Raw genomic sequence first — 18,362 nt, forward strand, 5'->3', positions numbered from 1 at the left:
ATATATATTTCATTTCTGCCTACTTTGGGGACCATCTTTATTCCACAGGAAATCCGGGACTTTTGCAGAAGCAGCTGCAGAGTACCAAACAGAGCAGAAAGACCGAAATTTCTCTTTGGTGGGGCAGTCGGAGGACAGGGCTACTAGGCCCCCGTCCTTCCCTTTGGAGGTTCCAACCACCGGCTTAACACGACTATTATTTGTACAGACTGAGGGACCTGAATTCTGAAACAGTGAGACAGTGATATCAACAGACGTTTCACCTGGGGTGTGAAATGGATCTGTTATAATACAAAAATGCAAACGGGCTTCGCCCAGGTTGGAAGGTCCCACAGCCCTCCTAGCACCCTTTGGTTTTTCTGATGGGTCTCACTTCACACATCAGTGCACTGGACTGTAGAACAGACATATTTTTTATTTCATCAGGAGTGCCACTTGGGATTCACTACGGGCAGCTTATCGTGGTCTTGGATTCTCCTTCAGCAAGTAGAGGCCAACGAAGCAGGGTGTGTTAGTTATGCAGATTCCTATCAGGCACCTTACAGTTTTCACACTGGACAGTGAGGTACACAGGATATATTTCTAGAGTTCGTTGCTGTTAGAAGGAGGGAAGAGGGCGGAGTAGCACCATGTTGTGAAGTAGCTGAGGGCCGGCTTCGTTATGTTCTCCGCATGCACACTTGACAGCGACTGACATGCGTGCGCAGCTCTCCAGCCTTCAAGGTGGACGGCGTGGGCTTCCTGAAAGGCAGCACAGAAGTCAGTGTCACCGCGTGGCTCAGGCCAGCTCCTCGGCCCTCCCTCCCATCAGAGATCCCCGAGGAACCAGCCTTCACCCTGCCTCTGAGCGGGTACTGCGCTGGGGGCGTCCCATGGCCTCGGTAACGCCTGCGAGTTATCAACTGCAACCACCCTCGGGCCAAGGGTAAAGGCGAGGGAGGGCACAGCCAGAGTCACCCACGTCTGTCTGACCCCAAAGTCTCAGCCACTCCCCACCACAGACCCTGCCTCTTCAAACTATAGGTTAACCTTTTGTTTTCTCTTCTCAACTCGGTTATAAACACCCCCAGACTAGGAAGATGTTCTTCTCTGAGACACTTCACACACATCCTAAGTGCTCATTAAATCATTGCTGAATGACAGAATGAGCAACAGATCTGGAATAATCAACCAGACCTCAAAATACATTCGTAACTTTTGAAAGTTGTTCACGCAGGTGGTCGGATTAGAGGCCAAAGACAGGGGAAGACATTTAGTGTTCCAAATGCTTCCTTTATCCTAGGAATTCTGTTCTTTGACTGTTGGAGAAGTGAAGTCTGAACTAAAATGAGTACTAATCAAATCTCATTCAAATTAAAGTAGCCATGTAATAAGAGTACCTTGTCCTAAAATTGAGGTGGCTTACGTTAGCAACTTCGGTGAAAATCCTAGTGCCCCCAAGTTATTTAAATTAATGGGCTCTTACCTAGTTTTGTTTAAGAAGGCATTTCAGTTAATTGTACCAGGATGCTGGTTCAGAAAAAAACCCAAAAAACAGAAAGCCCATTGTTACCTGTCAACCCTATAATGGGCAGCCCCGGGGGCTGGCGCTCATTTCGGTAGCTAATGGTCAAATTCTACCTGGAGAGTTGACGTCAAGTTCCCAGTTGCCTAGAAAGTCTCGTGTGAGCTACTAGAAAGGCACCCGGTAGTTTTTTGAGGCTAGAAATTTACGAGTCGTGAGCGTGTTGCTTCACCTTTATGATCTAAATTGGAAAGAGACAGGGTCATAGCAGAGGTCCACAGAATTCTCTCTGAAAAGGCTTATCTCCAGGGCCGAGAAGCACTTATTTGGGGGACTGAACAGTAAGTAATTGTTCAGCCCCATCGGCGCCCGGCGTCCGCTCCAGCAGGGCTGCAGCTGGTACTAAGGACCGGACAGAGGCCTCATTATGTGTTCCCGTCCAGTACAGACTGGGCCCCGCTCCAAACTAACTTCAAGGTCAACGGCCACTTGGGACCGTTGTTTTAAAGGTGAAATTTTGGTAATGGAAACGAAAGAAGAGGTTCTCCGTATCCATTTCCGTGGCATTTGTGCCGAAATTAATTTTCATGCGCAGGCCTGAGAAACGGTCACTGATAGCTCGCAGTGTGTACATCCAATTCGGCATCATAAACCCCATGAAAATCAAGGCTATTCACTGCCTCTCTCCCTGCTGGTTAAGGGTGCAATGCTTTAAAATGCTCTGTTTGCAGATGTTAGTTGCCTTAATGACGTTGCCGTGGATTCATCTTGAAACACTGAACACTGAACCTTTTTCTTTCAGGCTCTTCAGCAATGGACGAAGGAAGCCTGTCACCTAAGCTCTGCTTTGAACATGGTCTTCATTATCCGCCCCCGTAGAACAGAACCAAATATCTGTTCCTATCCTATCCTATCCGTGGAAGGAGCCTTCCTAAGGATTGCTGTAGAACCGTCTTTGGGACTTGGCACCGGAGCACATGTATGGACCATGGATGACTGAAAATAAAAGCCACCGGGGGGGGGGAGGGGGCGGGGGGGGCACTTTACTTGAACATCTGGCCTCTTTCTATCGTGGCAAGCCAAAAGCTGTAAGCGTTTGCATAGTAATTGCAAGTCCCGCGGCCGTGGCACTCGATGAAGGGGGCGCTTCTGAACTCTTCCAGACAGGACCCAGGGGAGGCCAGGGCTTGGCCAGAACCTTCTGCTCCGGCGCTGGTGTGCTGCGGGGAAACAGGAGCTGTGAGCCAGAGGTGCCCGCCCACCCCGACGGGCTTCCCGGGCCCCAGGGAAGAGCCGGGATGCTCCCTCCCGGAAAGCCGCCCTCTGTCTCCCGAGGCCACCGGGGAACACACTGGCAGCCACACCGCCCCATGGCCTCACGCCGGGCACACCCAGTGCCAGGAATCAGCCGACCGCTCCTCCCGGGGGGGTGGGGGGAGGGCGGGAGGCGACTGGTCCAGCTTCACCGGCATTTCAACAAACGCTGTCCTCACTGTTTTCTTCTTGGAACACTGAAACCTCTTCTAACTTGGGGCGTGAGATGACAGCCAAAATGTGTGGAGGATGCTGGGACCAACTGATGTGACATCAGACTTTCTAAACGAAATTATACGGGGTCATCGAAATCCTCTGTTTGCCACATTAGGTAGCAAAATCCTTTATTATTTGCTACGTTAGGTAGCAAAATCCTTTACTTGCTACATCCTTTATCCATTTTCTTTTCTTTAAGAAGAGAAAACTTAAACAAGAGAAAGAGGGAAAAGAAAGCTACTGTGGTAACTGTTTGTTCAGTTGGGTTGAAGTAGGCTCACCTGTCCTCAGAAACCAAGACGTAAAATGAATGACGTACAAATGGAAGATGTGGCAAGACCTCTACAGGACGGCTATTACGGACCTAGGAAAAGTGAACTCTGGAATTTCAGAGCCATAAGGGACCTCTGAGGACAAAGCGAACGCCCTTGGTTCCCAGATGAGGACCCCAGGATCCCAGAACATTCCAGATCACACTTCCCAGGCAAAGCTGAGATGGGAACAGGCCTCTGGAGGCTGCCAGGTCTGAGCCCCTCAGCTTTACCACAAAGCCCCCAGGCTCAGCAGTGATGGGATGCCTGTTCTCCAGAACCTCGTCATTTTGATTTGCTCTTGGTTTTGAGAAATTAGGGGCAATCGTTGTTCAGATCTTTGTATGACACCAGGACAAGGGACGGGGAAGTGACAGGGTGCTTTCCTCCATTCTTTACTCCTTGGATCAAGGGCCTCTTCTGTCAAACTGAGACTCCATCTGGTATTTCTTATGATAATGGAGTCGAAAGTCCAATCTGTCTTTGAGTCAAAGCTGTATGCTTACATCATTGCGAGCATCTTGATTTCTCTACACCATAGTTCTAAACTTTCTGGCTTTCTTGATAAAGGAGTCGCCAGGCAGTATTTAGAATGATCGAAACGACTTGCTAAATTGTGTTGTTGCAATTTTCTGGGCCTGTTGAGTCTAAATGCGGGATCTTCAACCCAGGAAATCCTAGCATCCGACTGGTGAGAATCCAATACACAAGCATGTGAAGAACTGCTTTTCTGGAAACTTCTACACTTGGAATAACTTACAGCAGAAGAAAACAGTTAAGAGGCCACTTTCCCTGTCAATCAAATAACAAGGCTACTGTTGATTTGGGGGTCACAGGTACGTAGACCTGGCCGCACCTGGGCGTGTGAAGAGGGGGCTGGGCGTACAGCGGTGACGTGGGACACGTTTGTGGGGGTCGGTTACCGGGACTGATTCAGGTGTAGCCCGGTCGTCCAAGCTCAGAGCGTCTATGTTTTCAATCAGTACTTTAAACTGAGGCGATACAATAAGAAACTACAATGGGATCTCAAAAGGGTGCTGTGTTTCCCGTTCTAATTGGCTTTTGGGAGAAAGGGAGCCTGGGGGGTCTGGCATCCGGGGCAGCTGGGCGGTAGGAGAGCAGACTCACGCGGGAGGGGTGTGGACCCTCGGGCCCCTGGCACCGGCCAGTGCCCCCACTCTCTTCCCGACTCTAGCTTCTGCTTTGGGGCTTGCAAGCGTTTTGGTAAACGTGTGCCCACCACGGGCGCGCCCTCCCCTTCCCCCCGGGAGGCGCTGACTCGGAATCTCATCGGGTCACCCAGCTACCTAGGCCCAGAACAGCCACTTCGTGGAAGAGGAGGGCTCTGAGCCTCCCAAGGGAGCAGGCCAGGCTCCTGGGGACGCTCTGCAGGGGGCCCCAGGAGCGAGGGAAAAGAGGTGGGGTGATTGCGGGCAGCTCTTTGGGGGAAAGACGGCGTTTCCCCAAACACTCACCATCACAAAGGAGTAGCCAATCCACAGCGAGGACCAGCCGCTGGGGCACTGCGGGATCTGGATCGTCTGGCTGTGCACAGCCATGACCATGGCCGGGGCCTCACACACAGCACACCTGGAAGGCACGGGGCGGAGACGCTCAGCACAGCCGAGCGGGGCCTCCACCGCTCGCCCCGCTTCCCCGCGATCTGCGCTCCGCCTCGCCACTCCATCTTTCTGACCCAGTGATGTGTTTTACCAAACAGATCAGGTGTCCCCTGCTTGGACTCTGAGGCTTAGGGTCTTCTCACTGGTTTGATAAGCCTGCCTCAGTGTTAAAACATTAAGTTCAAAACCAGACCCAACCCTTGTCATTTAGCCATCTACTCTGTAGCAGGAAGGAAACTGGAAGGCCAGGTTGTAATAGGGACCGTCTCCTGAGGCGCTGGGGCTGCAGGAGACTTTTGTGTTCTCCTTTGTGTATTTCAGAGTCTTCCAGTGTTTCAGCAATGAGTGTGGATTTCAGCAAACACGATGAATGCTCCAGAAAAACGAGATGGTGCCATCCAAGGGCTACCGCTTGCGGAACACGGCGACTTGTTTTAAGCCCTGAATCATCTTCCATGTGAGAAGAACATTTAGTGGATTACAGTAACTAAGACAGATAACAAACCCAGGGCTGGCTGTCCATGTGAGCCTCTTCCGGAGACTCTCTCCAGACCTGGAACCAACAGACCAGTGAGAGGGCTCTGCCCCAGGCCGGACTGGACGTTCTCCAAGCCAGGCTGGCTCGTGCGCAGCCGCCGGGACTGCACCCAAGGATAAATGACAGCAACACACAATGTTCTGACTCAGACCTGCTCTACTAAGCGACCCTTTGATGGTGGGATAACGTTTTGTTGAAAAAAAAAAATTTCAACATCAACAGTAAAATAATTATATTCAAGTCACAAACTGAACAGAGTGCTAACAGTTTTGATAAATGACTATAAATGGTGTTAATAATTACACCTAGTTACGCTGGAACATTTGCATGAAAATGGATTAGGAGTGTGAAGGGGGCCGAAATGAGTCATTCGGTTTCCCGTGTGCGTGTGTGCGTGTGTGTGTGTGTGTGTGTGTGTGCGTGTGTGTGCGCGCTATTTTCTATTTTATTCACACAAATGCAGATGAATTAAGGGGCTCAGCTAAACAACAGTGACTGAAATTGGCCTTCTACATCTGCCGCCGTCTGCCTGCCAGACACAGGAGCAGACATACAGCACAGAGGAGAGTGCTTCATGTCAGGCTCTCTCTGGGCTGGCGGATTCCAGCCGCTGCAGAGACGTGGTCTGGACCCCGTCCGATGGGTGCCAGGGGACAGAAAATCACAGATCTAACGAGCCAGGAGGTCCCTTAAAATCCATACACTCTCATTCCCCATATTACCTATGAGAATATGAGACCACAGTTAGTTGTGTCAAAGGGCAGAATTAGAACACAGTTCCTACTCTCATACCAGTGGTCTTCAATCTAGAACAATTAAACAGTCGGTAGTTTTTGATGATTCATGTCTGCAGAGAGTCGGAAAGTGCTTAGAAAATTTTGTCAGGATGACAGCAGAAAAGTTGGTACTTTTTCTGCTTAAGAGGAAGGATTTTGTTATTAACTCTTTCTAAAATTAAGCTTTAGGACATCCCCAAAAGGGAGACCTCAGAAGGAACCTGTGAGTCGAGAAGTCGTCAGAAACCACTAAGTTAAAGTAACCGTGGGACCTGGGCGCTCAGAGACCCAGAGGAATGGGCAGCATTATTACAAAAGGGGATGTGAGGTGTGTGTGCTTTCAGAGCAGTGACTTAAAGGATGTGACTTCTGAGGTCACATCAGACACCGTGCATCTGTGGGTTAACAGGGAGACGTGAAAACCCCGAAATGGGCAGCGCTGGGCGTTTAAACAACTCATGGTAACGGGTCCACAGAGAAAAGCAAGTCTCAGACTTGAGGCTTCTCCTGGACCTGTTTCTGGAATGTCCTAAACACATCCCAGAGCCCTGTGTCCCAACCAAATCAAGGTCAATGTCAATTTTATCAAGATGGTAAATAGGAGACAAAAACGAATAATCATTTTCTACCTGTTGTCCAAGGAAAGCTAAACAGAAACACAAAGGTGATTAGTGGTTAGTTCCTGTTCTTGTGCACCCAGCATGGTTCTGAGTGAGAAAAGGCAGCACAGCTCAGCCCCCAGGGACCCCGACACATGGGAAGGACATCTGCGTTTTGAGAGGTGCCTCTCTGGAAGTTACCAATGACTCTTCCCATTTTAAGACCCATGAGATAAGTTTTCTTACAGCTCAAAAGAAAAATCTTAGAAAGCTGTCAGGAGATATTTTGAGGTAAAGCCATCAAAAACCTGATTTTTCGGGCTTCCCTGGTGGTGCAGTGGTTGAGAGTCTGCCTGCTGATGCAGGGGACACGGGTTCGTGCCCCGGTCTGGGAAGATCCCACATGCCGCGGAGCGGCTGGTCTCATGAGCCATGGCCACTGAGCCTGCGCGTCCGGAGCCTGTGCTCCGCAATGGGAGAGGCCACAGCGGTGAGAGGCCCGCGTACTGCAAAAAATAAACCCCTGATTTTTCCAATAGGCATCTCCCAGCCTTTCTGGTCCAGGTCTATGCGGTACATTCTTTTAACAAGATTGTTCTGTGAGGACCAGCCTTCCACACTCTGGAGCTACGGACCCCATAAGTGACCAGTCCACCCCGAAGTAGGTGGTGACCATCCAGTGACGCGTGGTCACCACACGGGGTGCTGGGCTGTCCCAAGCACCCACTCCGTCCCGCCTCCCCTCTGACCCCAGACACCTCTGAGCCCAACATCACTAGTCTTTCTTCCTATTCAAAAGCTGCTATCTCTCTAAAGGAAACAGAAAAGCTTCCATTCCTCCTCACTCTCACTCTCCTAAGGAAAACCTGTCCCGCCTTGTCATTCTTTTCACCCTTTGCTATCTTCGCGTGTAAAAGTGAAATTAGAGACTAGCTTCTCAGTCAAACAAGTTCACACCTTTGCCACTGTTCTATTGCTTCTGAGTACAGTTAAGGAAGCAACTTTCAATTAGAGGGGAAGAGGCAAAAGTAGGAAAATCGTGTACTTTTCGGTCACAATCATTTCCATTTCCCATTTTATTTCCTACCAGGAAGACTCTTGGGGACCTGAAAACATACCCCAGACATTAATTAGTGTGGAAAGCACTTAATTTGGGAAGTCGCTCAAACACATGCAATCTCAGTGGGTACCATATCACCTCAAGAGTGCAAAGACTGGCGGGGTGGAAGAGAATGAGAAGAATCTTAGGATGTACACGTTAGTGTGCACGATACTTCAGTACCATCTTTCATATCTAAAGCACAGACATACAGTATGTCCGTGGTGTCATCATTTCCTGGGGACCGCGTTACGCCCCCAGTTAAGTGCCACTGAACTGTACACTTAAAAATGGTTAAGACGGTACATTTTACGCTACGTGTTATGTTACTTTATGTTACTGTTTTACTACAATTAAAAAATAAAAACTTTTTAAAAATTTCTTGGAGGTGATTCCAAAAAATATATCTTAAAAGACTCCTTAGGGAGATAATTATTTAAGAAAGAAAAACGCTGCAAAGCTGTTCTAAAGTTTGCCGGGGACTCCAGCGACACGGCTGGTTCATGGCAGGGAAGGCAGCCACCCGCTGAGTCACACGAGATAACACGCCTTGTTCCAAAGCCGGACCTTATCTCACCAAGGGTTTGCACTAAAACTTTTTAAGAAGATAAGCGACTTTTACGCCCAATTATTTGTATGGCTGGTTTCTGTTACAAAACTCAGGTATCACGATTAGTAAACGGGATGGCAATAGATCAAATGTTTGGGGGCAAATGGAAAAACACAGAAATAACCTCTGCCCTGGCTGTGAGCTGCTTTTCTCCGTCAGTTGTATGTGTGCTCCGACGGGCTGCACTCACCTGCTGATGAAGGGCCTGATGCCCTCCCCGGTGATGGGCGCCATGGACATGGGCATAGGCTCCGGGGTGGACAGCCAGTACGAGTAATCATTCCGGGAGGCGAAGTTGCAGACGTTGTTGATGTTACAGAAGAGGAAGGGCATCGTGCTGAACTTGCGCAGACAGCTGCCCGCCGTGCCTGGGGACGCAGGGAGAAGACATTGCTCGTCACTCCCAGCCTGCCTCGACACAGAATGCAAGTGAGCTAGCTAATAAAGACATCTATCCCACCCATCCGCTAAGGTGGAAATAAAACTGTTTGCCAGTTACAGAAAGAAGGAAATAAATGTACCAAACAGACTAGTATGATTGGAAATGAGCATTCAATTCAATGGGAAGTGATCCGGGCCAAAGGGAAACCATCGAGAATTAGCAGGATGAACAGAAACAAAGCCGTTCATCGGTAGAGAGAGACCTTTTCCTGCAACTGAATTCTAGAAGGAACTTAACGTGCAGCTCCTTGTACCACCGCTAGTAACTCACTGGACCGCGTCTTTCATGAAATGCAGAGCTGTCTTTATATATGTTTGCAACCTCAGGGAAAGTGAGAGGTGTATAACGTTAAAACATGATTTGGTGGAGCAGATCCGGAGAGGATTAAGAGAACGATGACAAACACACAACCCTCTACTGATCTAAACTAACAGAAGGACAGAGGAACTTTGGACAGGATAACGTGGACATTTTTTAAAACAGCAACAGTAAAGCTGCTCTATTTTATGACTATAAATGCAAACTGTTAAGTGTGTACTCCAGATACCTTGATCCTACTTGATAATTGGAAGAAGACGTCAAAAGTTTTATTAATTTAAAATTTTCAAAGAGTCACAGCCTTTATGTCCGCCTGGCTTCCCATTAGTAATATGGTGGCTGTCGGTAAGGATGGCCCACTTGGTAAGGATGGAGGGAAACAGGACTCGTTTCCTTGACTAGGTCTCGGTGACACTCCGAAACGCAGGACCAGAGCGGGAACGCAGCCCAGCACCACCCAGCGCTGGACACGCGACGTGGAATGAACACACCCATCTGCAGATGCCTCACCCAAGTCCTGGCCGTGCGCCCGCTCATTGCCTTGTACGTAGAGCAGAGAGTACCCATGGTAGAGGATTTTGGTCCCAGGAGGACACTGGGGGTCATCTATTGTCTGACTGTGCCTGGTCACGAGGAAGCCGTGATCAACAGACGGGGTGCCCGGGGGACCCATGGATCCCGGCAACCCATCAGGGCCGGGTGGACCCGGGAAGCCTCTTGGACCTGAAAGACAGCAGAGAAATACGCTTCCTCAGTTACAAATAGGCGAGACTCAGTACAACCACCACCTCCCTCGTGCCACCTCAGCTTCTCCCCTCTGCATCCCACCTGGAGATGTTTTATACGCGTGGCGCTTGGTGCAAAGCAGAAGCTCATAAACTCAGTCCAATGAATAAATATGTGAAAATATAACTCTATGAATAAAGGAAGTAAATGACGACTCCACGCATGTATTCATGCAGCATTTGGGAGCTCCTCTGAGGGAGGATTATTATAGGATGATTAAAACAACCATCTTTGAAGGTAGCTTCCCAGCCTTAGTGGCCCAAAGCCAGCATATGGAATCAAGGGTGGAAGGAAGCTCCCGTGCAGGGTGTCCTCCTGTCCCCTGGGCGACCACGCTGCCTGCAGGATGTTCACAGGCCTCCTGCTGGCTGGGCGCTCTGTCTACTTAGTTGCACCCTCAGCCTTTGGCATCCCAGCCACGATGGGACCTCTGAGGTCCTGCTTCTTGGGAAGCAGATCAACTTTAGTCCACGCCAGTCAGTGGCCTTCTGGCACCATCACCTGCTCCCCTTGCCCTTTGCTGAAATGGAGTGTCTGAGCTGCAGACTCTTAGAAAACCAGATAGGGCCGTCCCTACTGGCCTTCTTTCAATAACGTCTGGGAGGCACTGAGCTCTGATCAACATGTCTCCCTACACAGAAAAGAATGATGGCAACCTTTAGCTCCTCTGTAAGATCCTGTTTCTCCTAAGAAACAAACTTCTATGCAAATCTTTCAAGAAACACTTCCTTTTGCAGGTTTCCACGTGCCTGGGCCTAAGGCTTCTAACCCGAAGATGCAGATCGAGGGTAGTGAGGTTGGGACAGCACAGCAAACCTACCAGGAGGTCCAAAGGGTCCTGCCTCTCCTTTCTGGCCAGGGGCCCCGTCAAACCCGGGAATACCTGGTGGCCCAGGTAAGCCCACAGATCCTGTCACACCTAAAGAGAGGAGAAAGAGTTCATGATCCGGTTGTGGAGAGCAATAAACGGGCCGTATCTGCTTCTTCCCTTTTGAAATGTCTTCTTCGGCCCCCTGAGAGGGACGCACAGGGCCTCGGACTACAGGTGGGAAAGCCTTCCCAGAAAGCCAGAAGGTTAACACACACTCTGCAGACTGACACCCACACGGGGTGCCTCATCTCGGAATTCGGGGTTCTCCCCGGCTTCTTCCTGTTGTTCTTGTTATCGTTTGGCACACAGTTTGGGGAAAGGCAGTCACATGGGGGTAGGGAGAGATCTGATGCATTTGCATTTTCTCAGGTGTTTCCCCCCTCTCGGCCACGTTCTGGTGTCTCAGATAATGTTTAGGCACCGGGTTTACTGACGTGGGTAGTTTTTTAGTTTTCATGTTTGTGGTTTATTCCTAGGTGGTTAAAACAAATTTTCATCGATGCTACCTTTCTACTCTAAACGTTCTCATTCTTTATCTTCCGTCTCCACTCCTCAGCAATAGCTTTGGAAGTAAGGAGTGTTTAGCCCCAATAATCAGAAAGGTTCTAGCTTAAGGTATCCGGGAACCACAGGGATTTGCACAGATCTTGGCCACTTGGCTAGAGCTTTTGGGCCGCTGTGGAGAACACCCATCCCTACAATTCTGGATTGCTGCTTCCTGCAGTCCCCTATCTCCTGGCCGGGAGAGATGCTTTTCCCATTCCTTTGCCCATGTTTTTCTAAGTGAACATAGACGTATTGAGTTGTGTGCTGCCCTAGCTTTTCTTGGATTTCTTTTTCTGACCTTGTTAGGCCTCTTCAGAAACTTGGTTTTGACATACACTGAAGGAAGGTAAGAAAGTCATCTTCAAATACGTGTTTACACAGTCACTGCCCAGAGGCTGTTGTGAGACATGCGGGTGAAGAGGAAACGCCGCCCGGGTCAGCTCCCTCCCGCCTCCACAGCCCTCTGCACAGCGCGGTTATTCCTACCTTGTTGTCCTTTGGGGCCTGGAGGTCCCTGAAGCCCTTTCAGACCTGCGGGGCCCTCAGGACCAGGGAGACCTGGCTCCCCTTTGATGATGTCGTATGGACCCGGGGGGCCCGGGGGACCAGGAAGACCTGTGGGAATCAGGGCAGCCACTGGTCAATTTCACAGTCCATATTCAGGGCAGAAACAGCTTCTGACATGAAACCCAATCAAACGCAGTGCTTCTCAAAAGGAGAATCACGATCAAAAACACGAGGGACCAGATCCTCACGACGAGACACACGGGCATCTGCACGTCTCTATTATCTAACCTAGAATCCTGAATCCTCGGGACTGGAACAGACCTCGGGGTCACCGGTGTCAAATGTCCACTCAGATCTGGAGGCGCTGATGGACCCCTGACCCAAGGGGAAGCTCATCCCCCTCAAGGAACCACCCCTCACGTGGGGAGCTCCACCAGGTGAAATTGGGACTTTTTTCTCGTACGTATCCGAGATCTGCCTTACTGCACGCCAGAACCACCGGTCTTAATCTTTCAGTGCCGAGTAAACGTAAACCTCCTCCTGCCTGACGGGCCCTGAAGTCCACAGAGCGGCCACGTGAAGCTGGGGGCCTCGGGTCTCCCGCAGCCGCCCTCTCCTCCGTTTCCTCGCTCCTCCCACGTTTCCCCATTTATTTTCTCCCCGAACAATCCACTTCTCAGTGCATTCTGGTTGCTCACTCCCTCTCTTGAAACACGGTCTTGAAAACTAAACGCAGCGCTCGAAATAAGCTCCGACCCGCAGAGACCAGGATGGGATGCAGACTCCCTCAGACCACCTCCTTCTGAGACCAGCTGTGTCTCTGGAGCCGCTCGGCACGGCTGGCTCCCCGTGGAGAAGCCAAGGCAGCCCCTTTCTTAGAAAGAACTCCATGCTGTCCGGCCGCAGTTTGTGCAGCCTGCAAGACGGACGTCGTTCCTGATTTTTACGGCTGCTTTCCGCCTGCCCTCAGAGCCTGTGAGCTTCTGTCTCTCACCCCTTCCCACTGGGTTTCTCTCAGGCACAGACTTAACAAACTTGACTTTCAGGACAAGTCATTGGTAAAAATGTCAACTAGATTAGCCAAATGTAGGAACCCTGCCAAGTGGCCAAAGAACTTTCAACTGCTGTTTTCTAATGACCAAATTCTCTTACCTTTAGTTCCAGGGAAACCTTGGTCTCCTTGGTCACCTTTAACTCCCTGAAGGCCAGGGAGGCCTTTCTGCCCTGGAGGAAAGTAAAACACTGTCTTTGCACAGAATTCCAACCAAAACCGTGTGTGTGTGAATACACACAGCATAGACATATAGGCACATACAGGTACACATATGCTTATGTGTACATATACACACCTACATACATATACACGTATAATACACGCATACACACACACAGTGAACACATTTCCAATTTATGCACGTGGAAGAAAAGAACATTACTTGTAGTCAGCTGTGTCAAACTTTTGATGAAACTCTTCTTTCTAAAACCCAGAGGTCACATTTTTCCAAACATGCCGCAAACCATAAAATGGTCACAACCAGTGGAAGGGCACGTGATTCTATTTTGGTCACGATCTGGTTCACACGTGTCCCCAACTAGACCACAAGATGCCTGCAAGCTGAGAACTTGTTGTATTCACCTTTCATTCATATGTACCTGATGCTGCAGTAAAAAAAATCAAAGTGCCTGGAAGCTGGTAGGCACCCAATAAATATTTGCTTCAAACATTAAAAAATTAATGAATGGCCCAAGTCCATGACTTCTCACTGAGATGCAAATGATCTACTGATTCTTAGTATGAAAATCAGAATGTCTTTATGCTGCTATGCGTGGGATTCTACACACGGGGCAGCCCCCTAGAAACGGCATTTTAATTTGAAGAGAACAGGATCTTGTACTGCAATGCTAGGTCTATCAACAGGAAAGCACCAGGGGCCGCGGCTCTGGTGGCAGGTAAATGTGTCTTCAAGCGGCATCTCCCTTATGTCTTACCTTGAAACCCTGGAACTCCTGGAGGTCCCATATCACCCTTAGCACCTGTAGCTCCTGGAGAGCCACCGATCCCCTAGACACACAAAGAGAACGTCAGTCGGGAACGGCTCGGGAGACGTAGGTCCCTCAAGCAACGGGTAGTCAGGAAGTTGGGAACAGCCCCTCCATGTTCTGAAGTAGCTCTGTGAACAAATGTTGCCTGTGGTTGCTAAAAGATGTAAAAAGAATGACAAAACCTGTGTGTGTGCCTAAATTAGGGAGCTGGAAATTGCAGCAACTTGCTTCAGTCACTCTGTCCCTTCTGCTTGTCCGCCTGTGTGGTAAATTCCAGGAGCAGGTGTAAATCTTACAGCCCACTGCCCCCACCCCATAGCACGATGCCATGAACAGAGTCGAAACTCCCTAAACATTTGTCATGGCAACATCTCAATCTATTAACACCAAAGAATCTTTCTGGATGACTTTACTCCCAACACTCAACCAGAGTGATTTTTCTTTAAAATTAGCTTTGCATCTTTTCTTAAAAGTGCTTTTAAATATGGAAAAAAAACCATAAAAAACACTAAAGAAGGATTATTTTCCTTTATAATACAGTGATATTTTTGTATTTAAAAAATAGTATCTTAATTTCTAGATATTTCAACATAGTTGTTCCTTTCTCAGTATATAAAAAGTTGTAATGTTTCTTTGCTTTACCCTATTTTAAAAGGCGCCGTAAGCAAAATTACACGCACTAACATATATCTACATATGTGTACATATAATGCACATACTATACATAGAGATAGACAGACACTGAATGGCACTAGGAATAGGGATATATTTCTATGTTACTGAGGCTTTCCTTTTGCATCATTTGTATATAGATTTTTAAAGCCAGGCATTGAACTATAATCTCCAGTAGTATAACGTTTCACTTTTGATGGTTTGTGTAAAACTAGATTGTAAAAAGTTTTGTAATAGTTGCCTACCATGACGCCAGTAAAGATGGCTGATTACTTGCCAGAGAGAAGGGGCTGATTCAGGGAGGATCTGGGAGTGTAACACACATGAATACACACATACACACACAAGTATTATCTTATGATCCTTTTCAAAAACAAGACCTGCCAAGGGACAACTCACCGGCATGCCCTGGAATCCTGGGTCTCCCTTGGGCCCTGGAGCCCCAGGAGTGCCCGGCCAGCCTGGGTTTCCCTTGTCACCTTTCAGCCCATCAAGCCCAGGGAGCCCTGGAGGCCCCATGGGTCCCGGAAGCCCTAATGGGAGACACAGAAGTCCCACGTTTGAGGTCAGAGGGTGGTTTTATGTGTAAGTGTCACTGGGCTGTGGTCATCACCACTGCCACCCAACTGTCCCCAACTGTATACAACAACATCATATTATGCAGCATGGGCCCTGAAGACATCCAGGCAGGTCCTAGAAGGAAGAGTCTCCTCGACAGGCAGTAAACGTCGATATAAACACCACAGTCTCAGAGTCAAGTGCCCTGTGGTCTCTGTGCTCGGGGGTGGCTGCGCTGTAGGGCAGCCACCTGTTCATGGGGGAACAGGTGTGACAGAAGGTCGTGCTGGTTTTAAACAACCAGCCACACATGGCATTTGTGCTCCAGTCCTTTTCAGTAATGGCCTTCTCCCTCTCCCTAATTGCTTGTTCCTTGAAAGAAAGAGCACGAGAAAAGCACTGACCCAATGGAAGCCTAGGTAAAAGGGGCCCAATATCTTAAGCAGTTTCAATGGTAATAAATGTTGCAAACTTCTAAATAAAAAGCTCATTTGAGAATTCAATTATTCCAATTTCTTTGATACTTGTGTATGTTTGTGCCTCTGTTTCAGTCCCAGCTCTGAACCTAGTGATACACCCTTACCTGGCAGGCCAGGTTGGCCCTGTGGGCCCCGGTCTCCTTTGCGCCCCTCCACCGCGTGGCCCGGAGTGCCTGGCAATCCCGGCTGTCCCTGTGGCCCCGGAGGACCCATGAATCCTTGTTCTCCTTTGGATCCAGGAATCCCTGGGCTCCCAGCTAAGCCTGGGAAACCCACGTCGCCCTTTGAACCTAAACAGTAAAGACAGGTTGAGATCACAGTGAAATGCAGGGAAGAAGAGAAATCCAGTGCACCAAAGAGGAGGGAGGGGCTTCCAGAAGGATCCAGGAGGAAACCAGAGCTGGTGCCCTTCTCTCTCCTTTTTATTAAATAACGTGCCAGACACCTGCCACGGCCCACCTGAGGAAGAGAAAGCTTAGGGTACAAAGAAACTGCAACCATTCTTTACACTTTTTAAAGGTGGTGTTCTCTGGCAAAGGCATTTGAATATATGTGTAGATAAGCCTGCAAGGTATGGCATTGCTGAAATTAAGGGCTTGTTCTACCAACAGGTGAATGAATAAACCAACCGTGTTACAGCTACACCATGGAACACGACTCAGCAAGAAAAAGGAATAAACTATTGACACAACGAACAGCACAGGTGACTCAAATTCATTACGCTGCGCGAATGAAGTCAGGCGAAAACATACATGCTGTAGGATTCCGCGAACGTAAAATTCTAGAAAATACAAGCTCATCTACAGTGCCAGAAAGCAGACCAATGGTTGCTTGGGGGGCAGGTCGGGGTGGGGACAGGAAGGAGCAGAGGGGGGGTGACAAGGCAGCCCAGGAAACTTTTGGGGTGACGATGCATTCACTGTCTTGAACGAGCTGCTATTTTCATGGGTGTGTCCATATATCAAGATTTGGCAAACTGTACACTTTAAATACATGCAGTTTATTAGATGTCAGTGATACCTCAATAAAGCTGTTTTAAACAAACTTTTTTAAGTGAGAGCTTGTAGAAAAAAACCCTGCATGTTGTTTTAAACATATTACCCCAAACTTGCCAACGAAATGACAAAATTCTAGGATTGCTTCAAGGTTATTAAGAAAAAGTAAGGGGAGGAAACAGGGTCACTACCTAGAAGGATGGTTGGGCCCACCCTGGGATTTCCCCCCACTTCCCCCCCACCCCACTTCACAAGGCTATGAATCCGAAACACACACGCCACACAGTGGTTTGCCACGAGCCGGTAGAAAGTGGCAATTCGACTGTCCCAGACCCATCATCTACCACCCACGTCCACGTGCTTCCTTGTATCTGCTCGCCCTGCTCGGCCAGTGCCACGTGTATCAGCAGTTAGTTGAAAAGGAAGAACACGTTTAGCAACTGTGTTACCTTTCTCTCCTTTGGCCCCTGGAAACCCTGGGAATCCTCTTCCGGGTAGACCTGCAAGATAAAGGTAAGAAGTCCCGTTTATCTCTCCTAAAACAGCCGAGCTGCAGGAACAGCACAAAGCGATATCCACTCTTTGCACCGATACCATATACTATTTGCGAAACACAGAGAAACGAGTCCGTTGCACTTTGCAAGTAAAATTATATTACTACAGTTGTTCTAAGATACCCTTGACTGGATATATATACATAATTTAGTACATTTTCCCAAGTACCTTTGAGCCCAGAACCATTATAGCATTTAGGAGAAACGATCTGTACAGATGGGTACTTATTTCCCTTTACTGTCTGGAGACTCACCAATTGGCTTTTCTCAGATGACTATCCAACTAACAGCTATTCGCAAAGGCAGTGCACAGAGCCAGTGATATTTGGGGCAGCAGACACCAGGGAGTCCACAAATGTGAGTAAAGCACGTAAGGGAAGATTCAAAGGGGGGAAGTAGGTGTGGAGGCATTTCTTACGAACTATTTTTATAGGAAAATGAATGTACATAATATAAACATAAGGCTCATAGAATGAAAGAAATGAACTTTAGGAAGAGACCAACACTAACAGCCATGGATCCCCCTCCGTGCTCCTCTCCAGCACTATTTCCCTCCCTCCATCCCCCTGACTGAGGGCAACCTGTTTCAAACTGTCTGTGTGTCACCCTCTTGCTATATACGAATATTATTACGTGTGTGATTGTCATCATCGGAGCCCACAGCTCACACTTTTGCCCAAGTTGCTGTGCCCCCATCAGTAACAGGAGCAGATTCTGGGGACTGAGAATATTCCCAGGACCGTTCCTCTAAAGGGGGAAAGGCCAGGCAGAGAAGGCAGTGGTTTGGGCTTTCTACGGTGTCTCCTTCACTCACCACTGAGAGCTCAGGCCATTTTAAGGGTAGGTGCCCATAAGTATTTGTGGAATAAATGAACATCCTCTTTCCCCTTTTCTCATCCAATCCTGCCCCACTTGCCCACATTGTTGCTTAAATAGCTGTAAGGATGTAACTTACGTCCAGCTTACAGCCAGCTCCGGTCACTTAGCATGGAATGTAAGTCT

The 18,362-nt window shown here is 48.7% G+C and overlaps 1 protein-coding gene across 1 annotated transcript in view; it reads right to left on the reverse strand.

Annotated features, from left to right (window-relative positions):
• Window positions 1–395: 395 nt before the first annotated feature.
• The window catches only part of COL4A1 (collagen type IV alpha 1 chain), a 145,851-nt gene continuing 127,884 nt past the window's right edge, over window positions 396–18,362 (reverse strand). Inside the window, exons 41-52 of the mRNA XM_079902561.1 lie at window positions 17,256–17,306; window positions 15,916–16,101; window positions 15,174–15,307; window positions 14,049–14,121; window positions 13,212–13,283; window positions 12,039–12,167; window positions 10,956–11,054; window positions 9,860–10,072; window positions 8,780–8,957; window positions 4,821–4,935; window positions 2,552–2,724; window positions 396–741 (exon numbers count right to left, since the gene is read on the reverse strand). Coding sequence (XP_079758687.1) covers window positions 660–741; window positions 2,552–2,724; window positions 4,821–4,935; window positions 8,780–8,957; window positions 9,860–10,072; window positions 10,956–11,054; window positions 12,039–12,167; window positions 13,212–13,283; window positions 14,049–14,121; window positions 15,174–15,307; window positions 15,916–16,101; window positions 17,256–17,306 — 1,505 coding nt within the window. The 3' untranslated portion in view covers window positions 396–659. The remainder of the gene's footprint in view (window positions 742–2,551; window positions 2,725–4,820; window positions 4,936–8,779; window positions 8,958–9,859; window positions 10,073–10,955; window positions 11,055–12,038; window positions 12,168–13,211; window positions 13,284–14,048; window positions 14,122–15,173; window positions 15,308–15,915; window positions 16,102–17,255; window positions 17,307–18,362) is intronic.

The sequence above is a fragment of the Stenella coeruleoalba genome, assembly GCF_951394435.1.
Source record: "Stenella coeruleoalba genome assembly, chromosome: 18".
NCBI lineage: Eukaryota > Metazoa > Chordata > Mammalia > Artiodactyla > Delphinidae > Stenella > Stenella coeruleoalba.